Genomic DNA, 20,599 nt, shown 5'->3' with positions numbered 1-20,599 from the left:
TTGTGTCCCCCCAAAATGTGTGTTGGAATCCTAACCCCTACACCTGTGGATGTAATCTAATGTAATGATCTCACATCTAATGTAACGCTTTCCATGGAGCAGACCACGGTGATACAATCAGCCAGTCAGCTGTGGTCAGTCCAGTGTAGGGTGGATCCCACACCTAAGCCCTTCTGAGTTACAGAAAGAGCAGCACAGACCCGGGGAGACCCTGGGTGGCAGGAATGGTTAACGCACTCACTGCTAACCGAAAGGTTGGGGGTTCGAGCCCACCCAGAGGTACCTCGGAAGACAGGCTTGGTGATCTACTTCCAAAAACTCAGCCACTGAAAGCCCTATGGAGCACAGCTCTACTCGGACACACATCCGGTGGCTGTGCTTCGGAGTCAACTTGACAGTAGCTGTTACAGACACGCACACACAGGGACAGACAGACACCCTGTGAGGATGGCCCAGGAAGCAAGGAATGCCCGGGACTACCGACGAGGAAGGCGTGGGTGCAGCCGCCACCCGGTCTGAAGCAGTGTGAGGAAAGACATTGCTGTCCTTTAAAGCCCCCCTCCTGCGGACACTAAGACAGCCTGTTAGCCACCCCGGGGCCCAGAAGGATCCCAGGCAGTTGGCAGTGACTCCATCTGGAATCCTTTAATGAGTCTCCTTCTTACACACATAATTATAAAAGAATAAGAATCGACAAAAATATTTTCTTTCCATAATATGTAGAGGTGGTTCATTTCTGGTTTTTTTTTTTTTCTTCTTCCTCTTTTTGGCCCACCCCTGGCAGAACTCTTGGCAGGGAGGGAAAGAAAGGGGGAACGATAACCCTGAGGTGGGGACGGTTCCGACTCCCAGCCCCGGAACCCCAGTGTGTATGGGCCAGGCGGACACGTGTGGCTGGACTCCTAGGCTGGGAAGGGGAACAAGAGCCACTGACCAGCAGAGAACTGCCACTCGGCGGGTTCAGCCTGAGAGCTTGGGGTGGGGGTGGGGGGGTGGTGGCAGGAGGGCATTAATACTCATCACCCCTGGAGGTCCCTGGACACTCGCTGCCCTGCCCAGCATGACTCCGCTCTGGGCTCTGGAAGACACAGGGCTCGTCAGGGCTGGGCTCGCCCACTACCCGGCGGTGGACCCCGGCTCTCCGTTTAGGCATCCCTTGCTTTTTGTCTTTTAAATAATTTTGAAAAAATGCCCCCAGAACAAAATGCAAAAATGAAGTGGGGGTGGGGGCAGCAAAGGCAATCATGCTTCTGTGCTGGGACAGTGACGGACCAAGTTCGGGGACCAGGAGGCCGTGGGGCTGTGGTGGCCTGGCTGTGGGCCGTAGGTCCTCCCCAATCTCTTCTGCCAGGGCCACCTGAGCGCCGACCTCTCCGATGCTCCCCAGGGTTGTGGTCTCCTTCTTCCCAGAGAACAGGGAAAGGAGGGGATGGCTTGGGGAGGCGCCTCGTGAACATCGGCCACCATCTCTCTGCCCAGACAACAAAGAAGCAGCAGGCAAAAAACACAGGAGCATTAAAAACTAATAAAAGGCGTTCGGTTGACAAAGGCAGGTGGCTCTCAAGGCTGTCCAGCGGGGGCGGTGGGAGGAGACACCGTGCTGAGGCCTGGGGGTGCCGCTCTGTCCCTCTGCTGGCTTCCTATGGTGGCGGCGGCAAAGCCACTTGTGCTCTGAAGGTGGAGGCTCCGGGCGGGTGGGGCGAGCCAAGGCTGGGCTCAGAGGTATTCTTGTAGAAAGTGCAGCAGTGTGATTTCGTAGTGCTCACCAGACTCGGGACAGCGAATACTGTGTCTCTCGTTGGGGTAGATCTGGGTGGAGAGAGAAGGCAGCACTGGTGGCACCGGGAGACATTGCCCTTGCCATGTCCCCCAAGGCCCCTCCCCCCTTCCAGGCTCAGGGCATCTCCTCTCCAGTCTACAACACAAACACCCTTCTCTCAGGGCGGGGAGGAGCACATGCTCTGGAGTTGAAGGTCCTAAGTTCAAATCCCACCTCCGACACCAACTTGAAACTCTAGGCAAGTGACCACCTCTCTGACTGCAGCCTCCGCACTCAAAAATAGGGTGTTTGTGAGGGTTCAATAAAACAATGTTCATATAATGTGGGACACTTGTATACATGAAAAGACTTAAAAAAGCTGTTATGCCTCTCTTGACCCTTTCAGATCTGCCAAGATCGGCAGTCCTTTCCAAAGGTGTGACGTACTGATCTCTGCAGAAAAAGATGTGATTCCACCCTCACGTTTTGTGCCCCCATCCCAGAATCATTCCTGTTTTGCCAAAAGGCCATGTTTGGACTGCACATGCCAAGCTCTAGGCCTCATGTTTTCCAGGTCACTCCCCTTGTGTTGGGAGTTTTCTTACCACCCAGGGAGCGGCAGCAACATGTTGGTGCCCAGGGCCATGCCCATGGAACCACCCAGTCCCCCGGGACCTGGGTAAGCTGCTGCCCATGCCCTCGGTCCAGGCTGCTGCCCGTGCCCTCGGTCCAGGCTGCTGCCCACTGGGTGGATGGCAACAGGGAAATAGGTCTGTCCTCTGGTCATGATGCGAAGTCCCCTGAGGTGCTAACGGGCACCCCATCAGCTCTCACTGCCCCCTGGGGACTTGAGGGACAGGTGTGGAACCTGCTCCAAAATCCCAAAGAACCCAGCCCCAGTTTCTCACTGTGGTTGGCAGATGGAAGGCCAGGTGGCCCCTTCCCTGCCAATGAGATGGGTTTCTTAAGCATCTCTCCTCCCCAGGCCCACTGCTACTGTCCTGGCCCATTACCCAGGAGAGCACCAAACCGACTCTTGGTGTCCTCTCCTCTATCCTTGCCTTCTTTAATCCATCCCTGGGTGAATCACAGTCTGACTACACCATCCTTATGCAGAGCTCTGCAAGAATCCCCAGCCTGACATCAATACTCATCCTCCCGGGCCCTGCTGCCCCTGCAGCCTCACGGCCCCCTCTTCCCCAGACCCAAAGACAGACCCTGCTGCCGTCCACTCCTGCACATGCTGTCCCCCATGCCCGCCTGTTCTTCCTCCCCCTGCCCCTCATGCCACCCTGGGTCCTAGCCACCCTCTTATTTCCTCCTCCTTCTGGGCTGTGGGGGCAGGGAGCAGGCCTGTCAGGGTCCCCACTGTGCTCCCAGCCTGGGGCCTGACACGTGAAAGACGTGACGTGTGACTAAAGAGGGCCTGGGGCTGGCAATCAGCAGATACCATCTCCAGCCTCCCTGTCCAGATGTTTTGGGGTGTCTGACACAGAAGACTGATGTTCAAATCCCACTTCTGACGCCAACTTGTCCTCCATCTGTCCTGTGCCCACAGACTCCCTTATCTCACTTTCAACTTCTCCAGGAGGCAGGGGACTGGGACCCTGGGGAAACCCTGCATGCCCAACACTTCCCAGAAACTCGTGTAGCCCTTATGGCCTCACCATGAGGCAGGGGTTACAGTACCCATTTTATAGATGGGGAAGCGAGGCCTGAGATTAACTGACTTGCCATCCAGGCCACACAGGGCAGGAGCAGGAACAAACAGAGGGGCTGGATCTGGGCCTGGCTGTCCAGCTGCTAGCCTCTGGGAGGACGGTCAGCTCAGAATCTTGGGCTCAGAAGAGATGTGTGGTCCCATCCTGCCACCCCGGCCTCTGGCCTGCTCCCTCCTCCTCTGCCTGGATGTCCACCACTCCAGCATCCTCACGCGGGTGAACCCCTAACACACTCTGTGGGTCTCTGCTTCATGTCACCCGAGGGAACTCTTCTCTGACCCTGTCAGACAATTCCAGGACCCTGTGTTTTTGCTTCAAAACAAGTTTCTCGGCTTAAGATGTAACTACGTCAGCAGCATCTAGACTTGAAGCAGGGCCAGGTCTGTCCCCTTCCTGGGTGCTCTGAGTACCAATGGCAGCACAGCCCGGAGTGCTTGGTACCCGTGTGCTGGATAAACAGACGAGGGAGCATCGGGCCCCAGGGGAGCCCAGGGTGCCCGAGAGAGGCAGTCAGGCATAGGTATGCAGAGCAGCAAGGGTGTGGGGGTGGGAGGAAGGGAGAGAGCCGCAGATGCCCTAGCGGTGGGAGCTCTGCTTCTGGCAGCTGATGCACTGTGAGGTAATTCCATGGTGTCCACTGTCTACCCTGCGTGGGCCCCTTCCCTTCCCTTCCCCAGAGTTCTGCTGGCTCCTGGGGCAGGCAGGAGGAGTCTGGGAGCCACCCACCTGAAGCTGGTAAGGTTTTCCTGCTCGGATCAGCTGGGAGACAAGGAAGTTGGTGTGGAAAAAGTGCACGTTTTCATCCAGGAAGCCGTGGAGGATGAGCAGACGGTTGGGCCTGGAAGACAGGGTCGGGGCTGGAAGACAGGGTCGGGGCTGGAAGAAGGGTCAGGGCCGGTAGACAGGTTTGGGGCTGGAAGACAGGGTCAGGGCTGGACAACAGGGTCAGGGCTGGTGAACAGGGTTGAGGCTGGAAGACAAGGTTGGGGCTGCAAGACAGAGTCAGGGCTGGTGGATAGGGTTGGGCCTCTGGAGTTAGGGTTAGGGCTGGAAGATAGGCTTGGGGCTGGTGGAGGGTTGGGCCTGTGATATAGGGTTGGGACTAGAAGATAGGGTCAGGCTGGAAGAGAGGGTCGGGGCTGGTAGACAGGGTTGGGGCGAGGCTTGGAGGCCAGGGGTCGCTGGGCAGGGTCCACCTGCCACCTACTCCTGCCCCGAACCAGCAGCGGGGGGAGGTTCAGGCCACAGCCCACAGCACCCTCCAGGCCTGGGGGCAAGATCCCAGCCCTGAGCACCTGAGCACCTGGGCAGGAATGTGGGGTCTTCAGGCAGGGAGGGGAGGAGTATGTATGTGTGCGTGGGCATCTGTGTGGAAATGGTTGGTCTCTGAGCCACAGAGAACCTTCTAGAGCAATACTCTAGAAAGCAAGGTTGGGAATATTCTAGACCTGTGCTGTCCAACATGGGAGCCACCAGCCACGTGACCACTGAGCACTTGAAATGTGGTGGGAGTGAATGAGGATCTGAATTTTAGTTAATTTACAAGAAATATACTGTATCGAGGTGAAACTCACGTGACATAAAATGCGCCACAGTAAAGTGAGCAGTTCAGTGTCATTTAGAACACTCACGATGTTGTACAACCACTGCAGCTATGTAGTCGCAGAACATTCCATCACTCCACAGTAAACTCCCAGACCCATTAAGCAGAATCTCTCCACCCACCCGCCCCTGCCCCTGCCCCTGCCCCAGCCCCAGCCCCGGCAACCACCAATCTACTTTCTGTCTCTACCGACGTATCATTTTTAATGTAAACTTAAGTTTAAATGGCCTTGTGTAGACAGGGCAGGAATCACATGGTAGTTTTCCAGGTTGGCTGTGCACCGGTATCCCTGGGGATCCCAAAGAGAGCAGGGCCCCTGGGTGAGGGGCCAGGACGGTTTTCTAAGTCCCCCACCAAGAACCATGGCACTGAAGGTGTGGGGTACAGGGCAGAAATGAGCCAGACGGAGGCCTGATAGGACACAGCAAGCCCGATTACTTCCCATCAGAGAGACAGCCCAGCATAGGGAGCACAAGATGGGGCACTGGAGCTGCTCGGCGAACCTGGACATCTCGGCCACCGTGAATGTCTATGCCCCGATCCCCCCGGTGTCACAACACGCAGGACAGAGGCGGGGCCTGATGGCTGCGCTGTGCCCACAGGGTCATACTTAGGGAGAGCGCACTGGGGAGCGAGGGGAGCCTGCAGGGGAACTGTGGTGCAACTCTAGCTCCTCTGTCCTGGGGTACCCCTGGGTGCTTGCACCCCGTGGGTGCAGTGAGGAGGGGAGGTGGACAACCTGGGGGGACGGGGCCTTACTCGTTGGGCAGCTTCTCCACGTGCAGGGCCACGGAGCCCGCCTCATAGCCGTGCTGGTTGTTCTCGGGGATGTCCATGTAGCGCTCCGTGTACCCTGTGTCATAGGCCATCCAGACAGTGACCGGGGCGCCTGCAATGGCCACCTGAGGGATGCGGCAGGCGGGTGGAGAGAGAGACACGCGTCAGGCCGGGAGCCCGCGCCCAACGGCCATCCTAGCCCGGAGATGGGGGGGGCGCACATGCACCCGGGTCGGGGGTAGGGCCTGATGCGTCCCCCCGTGGGTGGGGCGTTGTGGGTGGGGACTGCTCAGGGGCCACTCAGGGCCGGTGAGCGGACGGGTGTGGGTGCCTGCCGTGCAGCCCTCCCGGGGCCGAGGGACCGTGCCCCGCCCTCTGCCGCCACCTCCTCATCGCCGCCGCCGCCCCATGCCCTTGGACAGTGCCGGCCGGCCGGGGCCCCTCCCTGCCGCCTCTGCACACCGCGCCCCACCTCTGCCCCTCCGAGGCCGGTCCCGGGCTCAGCCTGCCACAGAGAGCTGCCGGTGGGGTTGGGTATAGCCGGACGCCGTCCTGGGATCAGCAGCGGCGGGCAATGAGGAGGGGGGCTCGTCCCTGCCGGGCCGCTGCGGGGAGAAACAGCCACGTGGCGAGGCCCCGACCAGGCGCCTCCCCGGGGGCAGGGGCGGGCTCCGAGGGGCTCAGGGCGCAAGGGCAGGGGCGCAGAGGGGCGTGGCCAAGGCCGGCCCTGGCGGGACCCACCTTGAACACCTGGGGCTTGTGGATCAGCCCCATCAGCGAGAGGAAGCCCCCGTAGGACCAGCCGTGGATGGCGACGCGGCTGAGGTCGATGAAGCCGTACTTCTCGGCCACGTACTGCAAGCCCTCCACCTGGTCCTCGATCTCCACCTGGCCCTGGGGACAAGGCGCACTGCTCAGTCACCTCCCGGGCATGCCCCTACAGCCCCACCACTGTTCTCCCGGCGTGGAGCTGCCCCCTGTCAAAAACTGCTCGCTCTCTGGGGAGGTGTGGGTGGTTATCAGATAGTACCAGCTTTGCCCGCCACCTCCAGGCTGAGTGACTCTGAAAAAGTCACACCCCCTCTGTCCCAGCCTTGGGCACCTCCAGCTCCCAGGACTCCCTGTTGACCTGGCCTGGACTAAAGTGTCTGGTTGTGTCTGGGTCACAGTCTCTCCTGTGCTATATGCTCAGGGACCATGGGGGTGTGTATCTGTCTCCCCACAGGGTGCAGATCGGCACCAAGCAGCAAAGCAAGATGCCCCCCTTGGTTTCCAGAAGCCCCCCCTGCTTCTCCTCAGGGCATCGGCCAGGACTGTCCTTCTGAGGGTGGTGTCCCAGACCCACCTCCAAACCCCGAGCCCACGTGACCCAGCTTCTCGTCACAGCACAGAAGGGTCCACAGTGATGTGGAAGAGAAGTTACCATTTGATTTTTCAAGGCCCCCTCGAAGCGGAGTCCCCGCTGACAGGAACCCCTGCCGTCGATGACCACCACAGCGTAGCCCAGGGACGCCAGTGTGTTGAGCCGCAAATACTTGATTCCTTTGAAGGAGTTGTTCACGAGCTGCACCTGTGGGGAGAAGGCCAGGCGGGAGAAGGGGGTGGCGCTGAATGCAACTCAACGTTTGCTTTTCAGCCCGCAAGGACGTGGTGCTCTGGGTGAACAGAGAGAAACTCAGTGACCGCAGCTTGGTCATCGAGATGCGGGACCGAAGGCAGGGGCCTGGTGCCAGCAGGGGTGCTTGTTAAGTCTAGTTAAAAAAACAACTGTTGCTAAGTCAACTCCGACTCCTACAGACCCCGTGTGTGTCAGAGCAGAACTGTGCTCCATAGGGTTTCCAGTGGCTGATTTTTCGGAAGCAGACTGCCAGGCCTTTCTTCCGAGGCACCTCTGGGTGGACATGAACCTCCAACCTTTCGGTTAACCTTTGCACACACAGGGACTCCAAGCCTTGTTCTGGTGTCCGTATTTATCATGAGAGCTGTGGATGGCCCCGGAAGGGTTCTGGGGCTGGGGGGAGTGACAAGGCCACAGTGAGGCCCACTCTATGCCCGGCCCTGGGCTTAGGGTGTGCTATGGAGAGAGAAAGGCCCAAATCAGGCTCCGTCTGGGCCCAGGCCGCAGTCACCCCCTCCCTGGGAGCCCTTCCTTCATCTCGTTAGCCACGTGCACTCTCTCTTCCGCTGTGCGGTTGTCTTAAAAAAAGAAATGCAGAAACTCAGTGGTAGGGCGTGTGGGGAGGCCGGCGGCGGGGGCAGTGGTTTTCTCTGTGCGACCTGCCTTACAGCAGGGATCCCCCCACCAGCACTACTGACATTTGGGGCTGGAGCCTTCTCTGGGGTGGGGCCTCCTGTGCACTGTAGGGTGTTGAGCAGCATCCCTGGCCTCCACCCACTCGATGCCAGTAGCACCCACCCCCTGCAGTCTTAACAAACTAAAATGTCCCCAGACATCGCCCAGTGTCCCCTGGGGGCAGAGTCACCTGCAGGCAAGAACCCTGCCAACCTGTCTTCCGTGTCCCCTTCTCAGAGAATAGGGCCCATGGCCACTCTGTCCCTGGAGTCAGCGTGACACTGAGAGACTCAGTGTGGTCACTGGGGGTTGCGGGGGAGACAAGGCACATGGCTTGGATGAACGCACGGGGTGGGAGGCTCCCCAGACGGACGGGGCAGGGTCTGCTGGCAAAGGTGAAGGTGGAGGGGCCTGGGAGGAGAGAGCAGGCGCCCCAGGGCTGGGCAGTGCAGGCACCCACCTGGGGGCCGCCGTAGACGAAGAGCACGGTGGGATGTTTCTTGCCCGGCTGCACGGTGTGCGGCTTGTAAATCATGCCGTAGAGCTGCACGTCGGAGCGCGTGTGGAAGTGGAAGATCTCCGGAGGCACGTAATCCGGGGGGCAGCCTGCGGGGGATACAGCATGGTGGGCGCCACGTGGACCAGGGGGCGCCCAGGTGGGCCTCTCGGCAGGACCCACATCTGGCCGGCACCGACATGCCTCCACCTCGCCCGGGCCTCGCAGGGTGAGTGGAAACCACCCTGTCTGTTTTGATCCGCTGGGAGGCACAGTCCTGTCCCTCCCAGTGGTTTAAAACCCAGGGTCTTGGGCCAGGAAGGACTCTGAGGGTGATCAGGCCCCGAACCCTGTTCCATGTGGCCGTGGCGAAACTCCGGGCAGTTTCCACGGACGGCCTTCAGGCACGGCATGGAGTCAGGAAGAGCTGCTGTTAGTTGCCGTGGAGTCAGTTCCAACTCCTGGCAACCCGTGTGTGCAGAGGAGAACTGCTCCATGGGGTTTTCAAGGCTGTGACCTTTCAGGAGCAGATCGCCAGGCCTTACTTCTGAGGCACCTCTGGGTGAGTCTGAACTGCCACCAGGGACTCCTCCCACAGATGATCTTCAAGAAGCCCTGGTTTCCCAGAGGTGAGAAAGTGATTCCCCTCTCGGCTTTCCTTCTCTCTAGCTACCCCAGGAGAAGTGACAGAAGTGACAGCTCCTGGGGTTTAATGAATATCTCATTTTATGGGCTTGTTTTCATTGTTCTCGTTGAGTTTCTGGCTACTTTTATTTTTGCAGGAGACCCTGGGTGGTGCAAACAGTTAACGTGCTAGGTTCTAACCCAAAGGTTGGAACCTCGAGGCCACCCAGAGGTGCCTCGGAAGAAAGGCCTGGCGACCCACTCCCGAAAACCAGCCACTGAAAACCCTATGGAGCACAGTTCTGCTCTGACGTACATGGGTTGCCAGGAGTTGAATCAACTCGATGGCAACTGGTTGATTTTTGCAGAATAACACTGGTTTGCCGATCACAACAGTGAGGCAAAGTTTTGCTTTAAGCTGAGTTTCTTTCATTCAACAGGGGAAGTTAATTTAAAGGAAAATAAACCAAACCAACCCAAACCTGCTGTCGTGGAGTCGATTCCGCGAGGACACAGCAGAACTAGCCCATGGGGTTTCCAAGGCTGTAAATCTTTACGGGAGCAGACTGCCCTGTCTTTCTCCCTCAAGACTGGCAGGTGGGTTTGAAACACTGAACTGTGGATTAGCAGCCGAGTGCTTTTAACCACTGCGCCACCAGGGCTCCAAACCAAACTAAGGTGACTGCAATCTTGGTCAGGGGTCCGTGAACATTTTCCCTAAGGAGCCAAAGAATAAATGTTTTCAGCTTTGCCAGCCACAGGGTCTGCGTTCAGTGATTCCACTCTGCCCTCACACTGCAAAAGCTGCCACAGATAATGTGGAAGGTGGCTGGACGGGGCCCTTGGCTCCCGACCTGACCTCCCCACCCCCTCAGCCTTCACTGCATCTCACAAATGAGAGGCTGTATGGGCTGACCTGTGTCTCCCCCAGAATGGGCTGTAAATCCTCAGTCCTATATACCTGTGGCTATAATCCCATTGGGGAGCGGGCTATCTCTGTTACGTTAATAAGGAAGTGTCGGTGTAGGGTGTGTCTTCAGTCAATCCCTTTTGAGATATAAAAGAGACTAAACACGCCAGCAGAGCAGAGATGGGGAAAGAGAGATGCCCCGCCATGTGAAGATCGCCCAGGAGCAGAAGCTCAGAAGAGTCAAGGGCCTTCCCCTAGAGCCCACAGACAGAGAAAGCCTTCCCCTCGAGCCAGCGCCCTGCAACGGGGCTTGTGGCCTCCTAAACCGTGTGAGAATAAACTTCTGTTTGCTGAGGCCATCCCCTGGTGGAATCTCTCCTACAGCAGCACTCGCTAACTAAGACAGAGACTGTCCGCAGCGGCAGGCCCATGAGCAGGCTGGGGCCGGCGGTTAGCTCTAGGACGAGTTCTTGGGAACTCTCCGGGAGGCTGGGTGCTGGGGGAAGCTGAGCAGGCAGGGCCAGGCGCCGCCTCCTGCCTACCAGCAGCCGGGTTAGTGAAGATCCCCCTGATGACCACTGGACCAGCTGCCACTGAGTCACCTCTGACTTGTGGTGACCCCGTGCGTGTCAGAGTAGAACTGGGGTCTGTGGGGTTTTCAATGGCTGATTTTTCAGAAGTAGATTGCCAGGCCTTTCTTCCAAGGTACCTCTGGGTAGACTCGAACCTCCAACCTTTTGGTTAGCAGCTGGGTGTTTATCGTTTGCACTTCCCAGAGGCCCAGGGGCTCCCCTTTGATGACCAGGCTCAGAAAAGAGAGTTTGGCGCTGCCTGGCAGAGGGGAGGGAGCGGCCCGGTGGGGTTGCACGGCTGGCGGAGGCCGCCGCCCTCGGGCAGGCAGGGCTACTCACTGGCTGCCTCCATCATGCTGGCCCAGAAGCGCGGCTGCTTGTGCAGGGGGTCGTTGTCGGGGCCGCCCAGCCTGTAGACGTGCACGCAGGGGGGTGTACCCACGCTGCTGTAGTGGCTGACGAACATGTCGAAGTTCTGCAGGGGGAGGGCGCGTCAGCTCCAGGGAAGGTGCTGGCAGGCCCCCTCCTTCCTCCTGGGCCCGTCACCCACCAACACATGTAAGGTGTTTACTCGGTGCTGGTGGGTTTGAAGCTCACAGCGTCACCCACATGCGGTGGAAGCCACTGTCAGCACCCCCGCTTTACAGGTTAGGAAACCGAGGCTGAGAGAACTCTGTCCCTGGCCGTACGCGGTGACCTGGGGTTGGGCTCACTGAAGCCTGGGCAGGGCGCTGTCCTGCACAAGGACGTTGCCAGCTGCTCTGGAGCACGCTGTCAGGGGTGAGGGACCGCGCCCAGAGCAGTAGCACGAGGCAGGCGCTCGACAGCCTCCCAGTGGCTTTGCCACCTACTGTGGGGGTGGGCGCCTGCGGCTCGTCACCCCCCCAACCTGTGTGTTTGGGGCGCAGCCACCTCTCGGCTGTCATGAGGAAAGGTGACGATGGCTGTCCCGGGGCCCACCCTGCTTTCTGTGCAGGGACAAATGCCAGGACAGACACAGGGACAGACACAGGGGTGGATGCACGAACATAAGGACGGACACCAGGACAGACGCAGGGACAGATGCAGGGATGGGCACACAAACATAAGGACAGATGCAGGGATGGACACACAAACATAAGGACAGATGCAGGGACGGACGCAGGGATGGACACACAAACATTAAGGACAGATGCAGGGACGGACGCAGGGATGGACACGTGGACACAGGGACAAACACAAGGATGGATGTGGGGACAGATGCAGAGACACAAGGACGATGCATGGACATAAGGACGGTTGCTGGATGGGATGCAGGGACATAAGGATGGACACAAGTGTGGGTGCCTGGGTGGACATGGGGACAGTAGGCGCAGGGACGGCAGGCACGGGGATGGCAGGTGCAGGGTGCTAGCGGGGCCCACCTGGCTCATGGAGCAGCTATGGGAGAAGCCGGGTGTGGTGAGGCGCACGATCTCGCCGGCCGCCGCGTAGCTGACCACATAGAGGTGGTGCTCCAGCGGCGTGTCCTTGGTAGCCTGGAAGTATACCAGCTTCGTCTCCTCATTGACCCAGATCTGCGGGGAAGGGGCTCCTGTTACAGGGCCTAGTTTGGCCCCCAGGAAGACGTTCTAGAACACGCGCCCAGAGAGGCCAGGGCCGCACCCCGTACCTCCCAGAGTGGCTGCACCTCGGTCCCAGAGGCCCAGTGGAGGGCTGTCCCCTACTCCACGACCAGCCCCTCTCTCTGCCCCCAGGGGCTGGCCAGCGCTCTGCAGACAGAGGACCTGCCCTCCTGCTGTGGCCAGGCCTGCTGGCCAGAGGACAACCATCCCTCAGAGATGCGCTGACTGGCCCGTGGGCTGGGGCAGGTCTGATCTAGCTGGGCGACCTGGAGATTCTCTAGCAGGGATGGAATTGGAACCCCACCCCGATGGCTCCCCCAGGGCTGAATCGGGGATGTGGGTGGCTCTGGAGCTGGGGTGGCAGGACTGGGCACAGGCACGGGACAGAGGCTGGGGAGGACATCCAGGGCCTGGCCCAGATTCTTGGGGTTAAGAAGCAACAGCGCTGTACCCCATCCACTTCCTGGGGGGCTCCCAGTGTGGTACCACTGGAAATGGCCCAGAAGACCCCGGTGCTGCACTGAACAGCAGTGCCCCTCTGCCTCCAGGGTGGCCGAGCCCTGCCACAAGTGAGGGCGTCCTCAGCGTGCGCCTGGGTGACCACCTCCATGGGGCAAGTGCTGCCCTTGAGGGCGCGTGCTCAACCCGCCTCCCAAAACGGAACAAGAGGTGCGGAGCTGGGCGGGGACTGAGGACCATGCTGGCCTTCGTGTGTGGACGGGAGTGCTCCCACCCTGCGACCGGGGCCTGAGAGGTCGGTGGGGGAGGCTGAGCCTCGGGGCAGGGGCCACTGGAGACCCTGCAGCTGTGAAAGAACCAGGGCAAGGCAGCCCCCTGTCAGGGAAGGGGATGTTGGGCCGGAAGACTTGGAGAGGTGGGTGTGGGTCCCACCTGGCCGGGACAGGCAAGCCCAGCGGGGACCCTCATCACACGGCCCCAGCCAGGGGAACCTTGACAGAGCCCGTAACCCCCATATGAGCTGCCTGGCGTCTCACTGAGAACTCCAGGTAACACACACACACACACACACTGGCGCGCGCACACACGCACACACACACACGCACACACGCACACACACACACACACACTGGCGGTGTGCCGATGGGGCAGAGCCTGAGGAAGGGGGATCTGAAGGGCCCAGGCTGCCTGTGAGCCAGCAGAGCTGGGGATACGGGCCTGGGTGTGCCATGAAGTGAAGTCACCAGCATCCGCTGGTGGCACCAGAGATACCATGGGGCTAGAGGTGCCCACAGCTGCCCCACGAGGCACCCTCTCTCACTCTGGTTCAAACGGGTCTGTTGTTTGTGGCCAGCAGGGGGACTGTGGCTGAGGTGGCCCTTTATTCCAAGGATGTTCCCCGTGGCCTCGTGGCCACTGCCACCAGCCCTGCCTGGCTGCTTCGGAATTCTTTCTAGAACTTTCCACCCTGCAAAGTGTGCACTCGGCGAACTGCTGCGGCCACTGCCCCCGGGCCTGCACCTCAACGTCCCCCGCCCCACGCATCTGGAAAGACGGGTGCGGGCACATACCCAACTTCACGCGTCAACAAACAAGATGAGACAATACCAGGCGCCCACGTGTACCTGTGTGGGTCGGACTGTGTCCCCCAAGAGACAGGCTGAAGTCCTAACCCCTGTGCCTGTGAACGTGACCTTGATTGGGGAAATAGGGTCTTTGATGATCTCATCAGTTATGTTAATGATGTCATACCAGAATAGGAGGATTCCTAACCCTAATCCCTTCTGAGTGGTGTCTTATAAAAAGGGAGAACACAGAACAAAACAGAGTCACACACGGGGAAAGACAGTGTGTGAGGATCTGTAGTCAAGTCAAGGAACGCCAAGAAACGCCCAGGGCTACCAGAAACTGGGCTAAATCGCTTAGCCACTAATGGAAAGGTCGGCGGTTCAAATCCACCCAGTGGCTCCGCGGGAGAAAGACCTGGCGATCAGCTTCTGTAAAGATGACAGCCTAGGAAACCCTATGGGGCAGTTGCTATGAGCCGGAATTGACCCGAGGGCACCCAGTGACCACCACCAGACACTGGAGAAGACAAGGAAGGCCCCTCCCCTAGAGCCGACAGAGAGAGCACAGTCCTGCTGATGCCCTGAGCCCGGGCGCTCAGCCTCCAGAACTGCGAGATGATACATTTCTGCCCTTTACAATAAAGCCCTCCACTCTGTGGTATTTGTTACGGTGGCCCTAGGAGACTAAGGGAGCCCCTGGGCGGTACAAACAGTGAACACGTTTGGCTGCTCACCGAAAGGTCAGAGGCTTGAGCTCTCCCAGAGGCACCTTGGAGGAGATGCCTGACAATCTACATCCAGAAAATCAGCCACTGAAAGCACTAGGGAGTAGCTCTACTCTGACCCACAGGGGTTGACTACGACAGCACCTAACTAAGGGTGACGACTTGGGGAAAGGGCGAAGAGACATGCTCATACCCTGTTACGGCTGACATCACTCTCCTGGGGCCAACCTGGCAATATGGAGGCAGAACCTGTAAAAAGGACGCGTCCTCTGACCCCATCATTAAGCTCCTGGGAACTTTTCCTAAGGAATTCATCTGAGAAGCAGCCAAGAGCTATGGACAAAGATGCTCAATGTGTTTTTCAGACTAAAAAGTGGTAATAACATCAACGGCAAGAACAGGGACTGGTTACATAACCACGGCCCAATTCTCTGTGGCCACAGAAAACCGTATCTTCAGAAATACCTACAAAACCCCTAAAGCAGTCATAGTACGGACTTCTTGTAGCATCATGGTGACAGGAGAGAAGAGCTGGGGAAAGTCACCGGCAGGGCGACTCTGAGGGAATGGGGTTCCTGGGATCAGGACACAGAGGAATGGGGATTCTGACTCGGGGGTGCTGTTAGCTGTCTTTGAGTTGGCCCCCAGGCACAAGGGAACGAAATGCTGCCCGGTGGTCACCCCTGTGCTCGGCTGTGGATTAGGCCGTTTCAGTGTGGAAAGGCTCAGCGTGTTTTCATGAGGGTCTGTTCGCAGCCCTAGTGGCGCAGCGGTTAAGAGCTCGGCTGCTAACCAAAAAGGCTGGCAGTCTGAATGCACCAGGCGCCCTTGGAAACCCTCTGGGGCACTTCTGCTCTGTCCTATAGGGGCGCTGTGAGTAGGAAGCGACTCCACGGCAAGCGGTTTTTAACGCGCTGGGAGTTGGGGTGCGCCTCACTTCTCTGCAGATGCATCTTTGGTTCACGAGCCTCCCAGGGGTGGGAGTGGGGGTGGGCTGTGGTCGGGAGCTGCGTGACAGTTCTAGGTAAGGAGGACATCCCATCAAGCTGCTCTCCAGGGGAGGGTTGGAAGGAGGTTAACTGGGCCCCCAGGCGGCACTCAGAATGGGGTGGGTGGCGCCCCCTTAAGTAAGAGCAGGATCCACCCACGGGGCTCAGAACAGCATCTGCTGGCAAACAGGGCTCCCTGTGCTCCCTGTGCCCCCTGTGCTCCCGGGAGGAGGGAGAGCAGGCGGGAGAGGGGGGTGCAGAGCAGCAAGGGTGCAGTCAGAGGGAAGGGAGAGAAGCCTTGGGCACACAGGGCTGGGAGGGGGCAGGAGGGGTGTGTGCACGAGTGGGCACAAGTATCTGCGTGTACGCCTACATGTGAGTGTAAGTATGCAACTACGCACACACGTATAAGTGTGTGTGGGCATATGTGTGAGCGTGTACCTGCAAGTGTACGTGGGTGGGTGTGTACGTGTGAGAGCGTGTACGTGTGCGCCTGAGCGTGAACATATGTGCACGTACTTGTGCACACGTGTATACAAGCACGTGTGCATGTGTGTGTGTGCGCGCGTGCGTACGTGCACGCAGGGGTGGCGGGAGGGGCGTGGAGATTCTACCTTGGAGCCATGCCTGGCCAAGACCTCCCACTCGCCGCTGGTCAGCGCGATCTCCTCCTTGATGGGGCATTTAAATTCATCTGGAAGGAAGGAAAGAAACAGAGCTGAAGGGGGGCTGGGGACTCCGTGAAGGGGCCCACAGGCACGGAGGCCAGGCCCCTCCTAGCACACCGGCCGCAGAATCTGCTCAACCGCGGGGCCAGCTCAGACGCTGGCACAGGCCAGGCAGCTCACGCGGGGTGGGTGGGCTGGCCTGAGACCCAGCCAGGTGGGGACCGCGCCCCGCTGGACGGCCACAGGCTGGCTCCGGGGCTGTGGAGTCGGTTCCTGCCACACAGACGGCAGGCCCGATGCTCCCCGAGAAAAACCCGGAATCTGGGACTTTATCGAAATGTCCCCATCGTAGAACCCTGTGCAGACCACACACAATGTGCCCACGTGCCAAACACAGCAGAGGGATGGGCCTCTGTGCCTGGCGTGAAGCCTCCAGCCCCGCCAGGGAGTCTCAAGGGCCAGACAGACCTTGACTCAAGCACCGCGGTCGGGGTGAAGGCTCCGCTGCACTTCGACTATAGAATTTTTTTGTAGATCTCACTTTAAAATTCTAACAATGCGGAAAGTCTGTTGCACGTACCAGAAGCTTATCGGGACAGTGTACGCAAGAAGGCTAAGTCGTCTTTCCTACCCTTGTGAGTCTGAGGCAAACTATCAAAAACATTTAACCCGAGAGAGGAAATTTCCCGTGCGCGAACCCCACGGGTGAGTAGAGATAAGCTCCCCCTGGTGTAGAGACGTGGGGACGTGCTGCCAAGACAAGGCTGGGGAGCAGAGGTGCTTGCGCTCTGGCCAACAGCTGATGCTCTGCCCAGTGTCCCTCACGGGTCAACAACGTCCCAACGCGCATGGCAGACAGGAGCCGGCTTTCTCGTTCAGACCTTTCTGACGGCGCCTCTGGCGGGCCCTCAAAAGAGTGAGTCAGACGCTCTTGAGCTGCCCCTCTGACTTGCTGGCCTCCATGTCTGTGTCCGGCCCCCTCCCCTACTTCCTCCTCCTGCCGCCCCCTGGAGAGGCCCCATGAGACTCAGCCCCAAGCCCTCCATGTCCGCTCGCAGTGCTTCCAGCGGTCCCCCAGGTCGAGCCCCTGCTTCCAGGCTGGCATGACGGCCCAGGGGGTCCCGCAGAGCCCACCTTCCTACCCGTCACCCGTGACTGTCCACTACAAAAGCCACACTTCCCTCTGCCAGGGCTGTCGCCAGCCCTGCCCCTCACACCTTCGCCCCACCCTCAGGCTCCACCCGATGCTGCCCCGGACACCCTCTTGCCCCCCTCCCACTGGGACGGGGCTCCCCGACCTGGCCTGTGAGGTCCCGTCCTGGCCCAAAGGGACTCACGGTCCCGCCGTCTCAGCTGTCTGAACACCATCGAGTGTGTGCATGTGGCAGGAGGGGCGTGCTGGGATACAGACGCCATCAGGGCACACGGGCCCAGCCGCTAGGGCCGGAGGGCGAGGGGCTCTCAACTGTGATTCTACCCCCAGGGGACACTTAGCCGTGTCTGGAGACGTTTCTGGTTGTGACGACTGGGGGGGGGGGTTGCTACTGGCATCGAGTGGGTGGAGACCAGGGATGCTGCTCAACAGCCTACAGTGCACAGCATGGCCCCGCCCCAGAGAAGGATCTAGCCCCCATGTCAGCGGTGCTGAGGGGGAGACGCTGCATTCATTATTTAGAAAAAAACTGCGTTCGATCCCTGCTCACACTACACAGCAGAATAAACTCCCGCTGGGTCAGACGGTGTAAACCAGGGGGACCCGCCAGCTCCTGTGATTTCTCTCCTCTCTGCTCCCTATTCACTGTGTGGATTTAAATGTGGGCAGTGTCCTAGGACGTCAGTAGGTCAGATGATTATGGGATGCAGAGTCTCTTGGGGGTCATGTAATCTCATAATCCCCTAACCCAGGGGTCTTCACCTGGGTGATTCTGCCCCCAGGGGACACTGGGTGATGTCTGGGGGACATCTGTGGTTGTCACAACTGGGGGGGTTCTATTGGCTTGGAGTGGGTGGAGGCTGGGGATGCTGCTCAACACCCTACAGTACACAGGACGGCCCCGCTCCAGAGAAGGATCGACCCCCGTGTCAGCAGTGCCGGGGGGAGGCGGGGGCGGGTAAAGCCTGCTTGAACCGCAGGGTGCCTGGCTTGGCTCTCAGATCAAGCCTCTTCTCAGCCCAGACGCATCCCTTTGGTGTCTGTCCTGTGCCCAGGCCGATACCCTCTGTGTGCCGCAGATGCCACATTCCATGGTGGAGCTACCCTGCGCCCGAGCTCGGGCACGCAAACCTGCCCACGTGACACCTCAGGTGTAAGGCACGCAACGCTCATAGGCCCCAGCCCAACTCTGGAGTCTTCTCTCCTAAACCATCCCTCCTCTCAGACCGTATCTCCAAAAGCCCTCAAGGAGCTGGCTTCCTGTCCCTCTCAGACCCCATGTTCAATCCACTGGCCAATCAACTGGGACAGCTCGGAGTCAAAATACACCTGGAATCCAACCAAATCCACCGGGAGTGGCTCCACCCACCACCACGCCCCTCGGTCGCCACCTCATACAGCAACCAGAGGGATCATTTTAAACTTCATTAGATCAATGACGGCTGCCAAGTCCTCCCCGCGGCCCACAAGGCCCTGTACATCGCGCCCCGTCCCCTCCCTGTGGCCCACAAGGCCCTGTACATCCCGCCCCATCCCGTCCCCTCCCTGGCCTCACCCCTCCTCTCTTGGTCTCACTCACTCCGCTCCAGCCACATGGGCCTCCTCGCTGCTCCTCCATCTCAACAGGCAGGGTCCTGCCTCAGGGCCTTTGCACAGGCTGGGCCCTCCACCTGGGGCACTCTGTCCCCAGACACCTGGGTGGTCCCCTCCCTCACTTCATTCCAGTCTCTGCTCAGTGGCACTTTATCTAGCGTCCCCTCACTCACTCTCTAACCCCCGCCCTGGTATTTTTCCCTTGCCATATGCACTACACTTGAGACAAAAAACCCATTGCCCTCAAATCAATCCTGAGTCATAGCAACCCTATACTTTAAGATACCAGAAAAACCCAAAACCATTGCCGTCAAATTGATTCCAACTCATCGTGACCCTACAGGACAGAGCAGAACTGCCCCATGGGGTTTACAAGGAACAGCTGGTGGATTCGAACTGCCAACTTTTTGTTTGGTTAGCAGCCTATCTCATAACCACTGTGCCATTAGGACTCCATACTTGAGACTCGGGATAGTATCTTTTATTTGCTTTTGACTTATTGGTGGTCTCCTCCACTCGAATGTTCCACAAAAGCAAGGATTTTTCCTTTTCTTTTTTTATGTTTGTATCTCCAGCATCTAAACCAGAGATCAGTAACATTTTCTATAAAGAGCCACAGAGTATAAACATTTGTGGCTTCACGGGGGTCTCTGTCGAGACTACTCAACTCTGCTGCCGTCATGCAAGGCAGCCATAGATAATACGTAAATGAATGGGTGTGACCGTGTACCAACAAAACTTTATTTACAAAAACAAGCGGCAGGCCAGATTTGGCCCACGGGCCCAAGTATGCTGCCCCCTCGTGGTGAAAAGGAACTGAGTCAAAGGAGGGGCTGAGTACTGCTGAGTAATGGAGTAACTCTGAGTAACTAGCTTTTTATAAAGGAGCCCTGGTGGCCTCAATGGTTAAGCGCTTGGCTCCTAAGTGAAAGGTTGACAGCTTGAACCCACCCAGTGGCTCCATGGGAGAAAGATTTGGTGATCTGCTCCCATAAAAATTACAGCCTAGAAAACTCTATGGGTCAGTTCTACTCTGTTACATGGGGTTGCCATGAGCCAAACAGGCACCACCACCACCACCAAGCTCTTTGTAATCCCTACTAGCTTGTGAAGGATCTGCAGGAAATGCTGACTTTTAGCCTCGAGGGGTGTGCTCAGCAGGTGTAGGTCATGTCCAGGAATGCACTCTGCACCGAACACCATGTGCCCGCTTCGGCGAGGCAGCATCAGATGGCATCGAATAGCACCAAACACCACACGCCCACCTCAGTGACACGGCGGAGGACTTCACCAAACACCACATGGCCGCCCCAACGAGGTGATGGAGGACGCATCGAACACCACACACCCACCTTGGTGAGGTGGCGGAGGACACACCGAACACCACACGGCTGCCTCAACAAGGTGGCGGAGGACACACGGAACACCACACGGCCACCTTGGCGAGGTGGCGGAGGACACACCGAACACCACACGGCCACCTCGGCGAGGTGGCGGAGGGCACGCGGAACACCACACGGCCGCCTCAGCGAGATGGCGGAGGACACGCGGAACACCACACGGCCGCCTCAGCGAGATGGCGGAGG

The 20,599-nt window shown here is 58.7% G+C and overlaps 1 protein-coding gene across 1 annotated transcript in view; it reads right to left on the bottom strand.

Moving 5' to 3' along the window:
• Positions 1-1,702: 1,702 nt before the first annotated feature.
• Positions 1,703-20,599, bottom strand: part of DPP9 (dipeptidyl peptidase 9) — a 51,038-nt gene continuing 32,141 nt past the window's right edge. Inside the window, exons 12-20 of the mRNA XM_023733276.1 lie at positions 16,214-16,293; positions 12,159-12,311; positions 11,095-11,230; positions 8,614-8,759; positions 7,284-7,430; positions 6,602-6,754; positions 5,843-5,985; positions 4,207-4,318; positions 1,703-1,809 (exon numbers count right to left, since the gene is read on the bottom strand). Of these exons, the coding sequence (XP_023589044.1) occupies positions 1,717-1,809; positions 4,207-4,318; positions 5,843-5,985; positions 6,602-6,754; positions 7,284-7,430; positions 8,614-8,759; positions 11,095-11,230; positions 12,159-12,311; positions 16,214-16,293 (1,163 nt within the window). The 3' untranslated portion in view covers positions 1,703-1,716. The remainder of the gene's footprint in view (positions 1,810-4,206; positions 4,319-5,842; positions 5,986-6,601; positions 6,755-7,283; positions 7,431-8,613; positions 8,760-11,094; positions 11,231-12,158; positions 12,312-16,213; positions 16,294-20,599) is intronic.

Source organism: Trichechus manatus, unplaced genomic scaffold (assembly GCF_000243295.1).
Source record: "Trichechus manatus latirostris isolate Lorelei unplaced genomic scaffold, TriManLat1.0 scaffold00057, whole genome shotgun sequence".
Lineage (NCBI taxonomy): Eukaryota > Metazoa > Chordata > Mammalia > Sirenia > Trichechidae > Trichechus > Trichechus manatus.
Note: the sequence above shows the minus strand (reverse complement) of the source record. Positions and strands in the feature narration are given on the sequence as shown.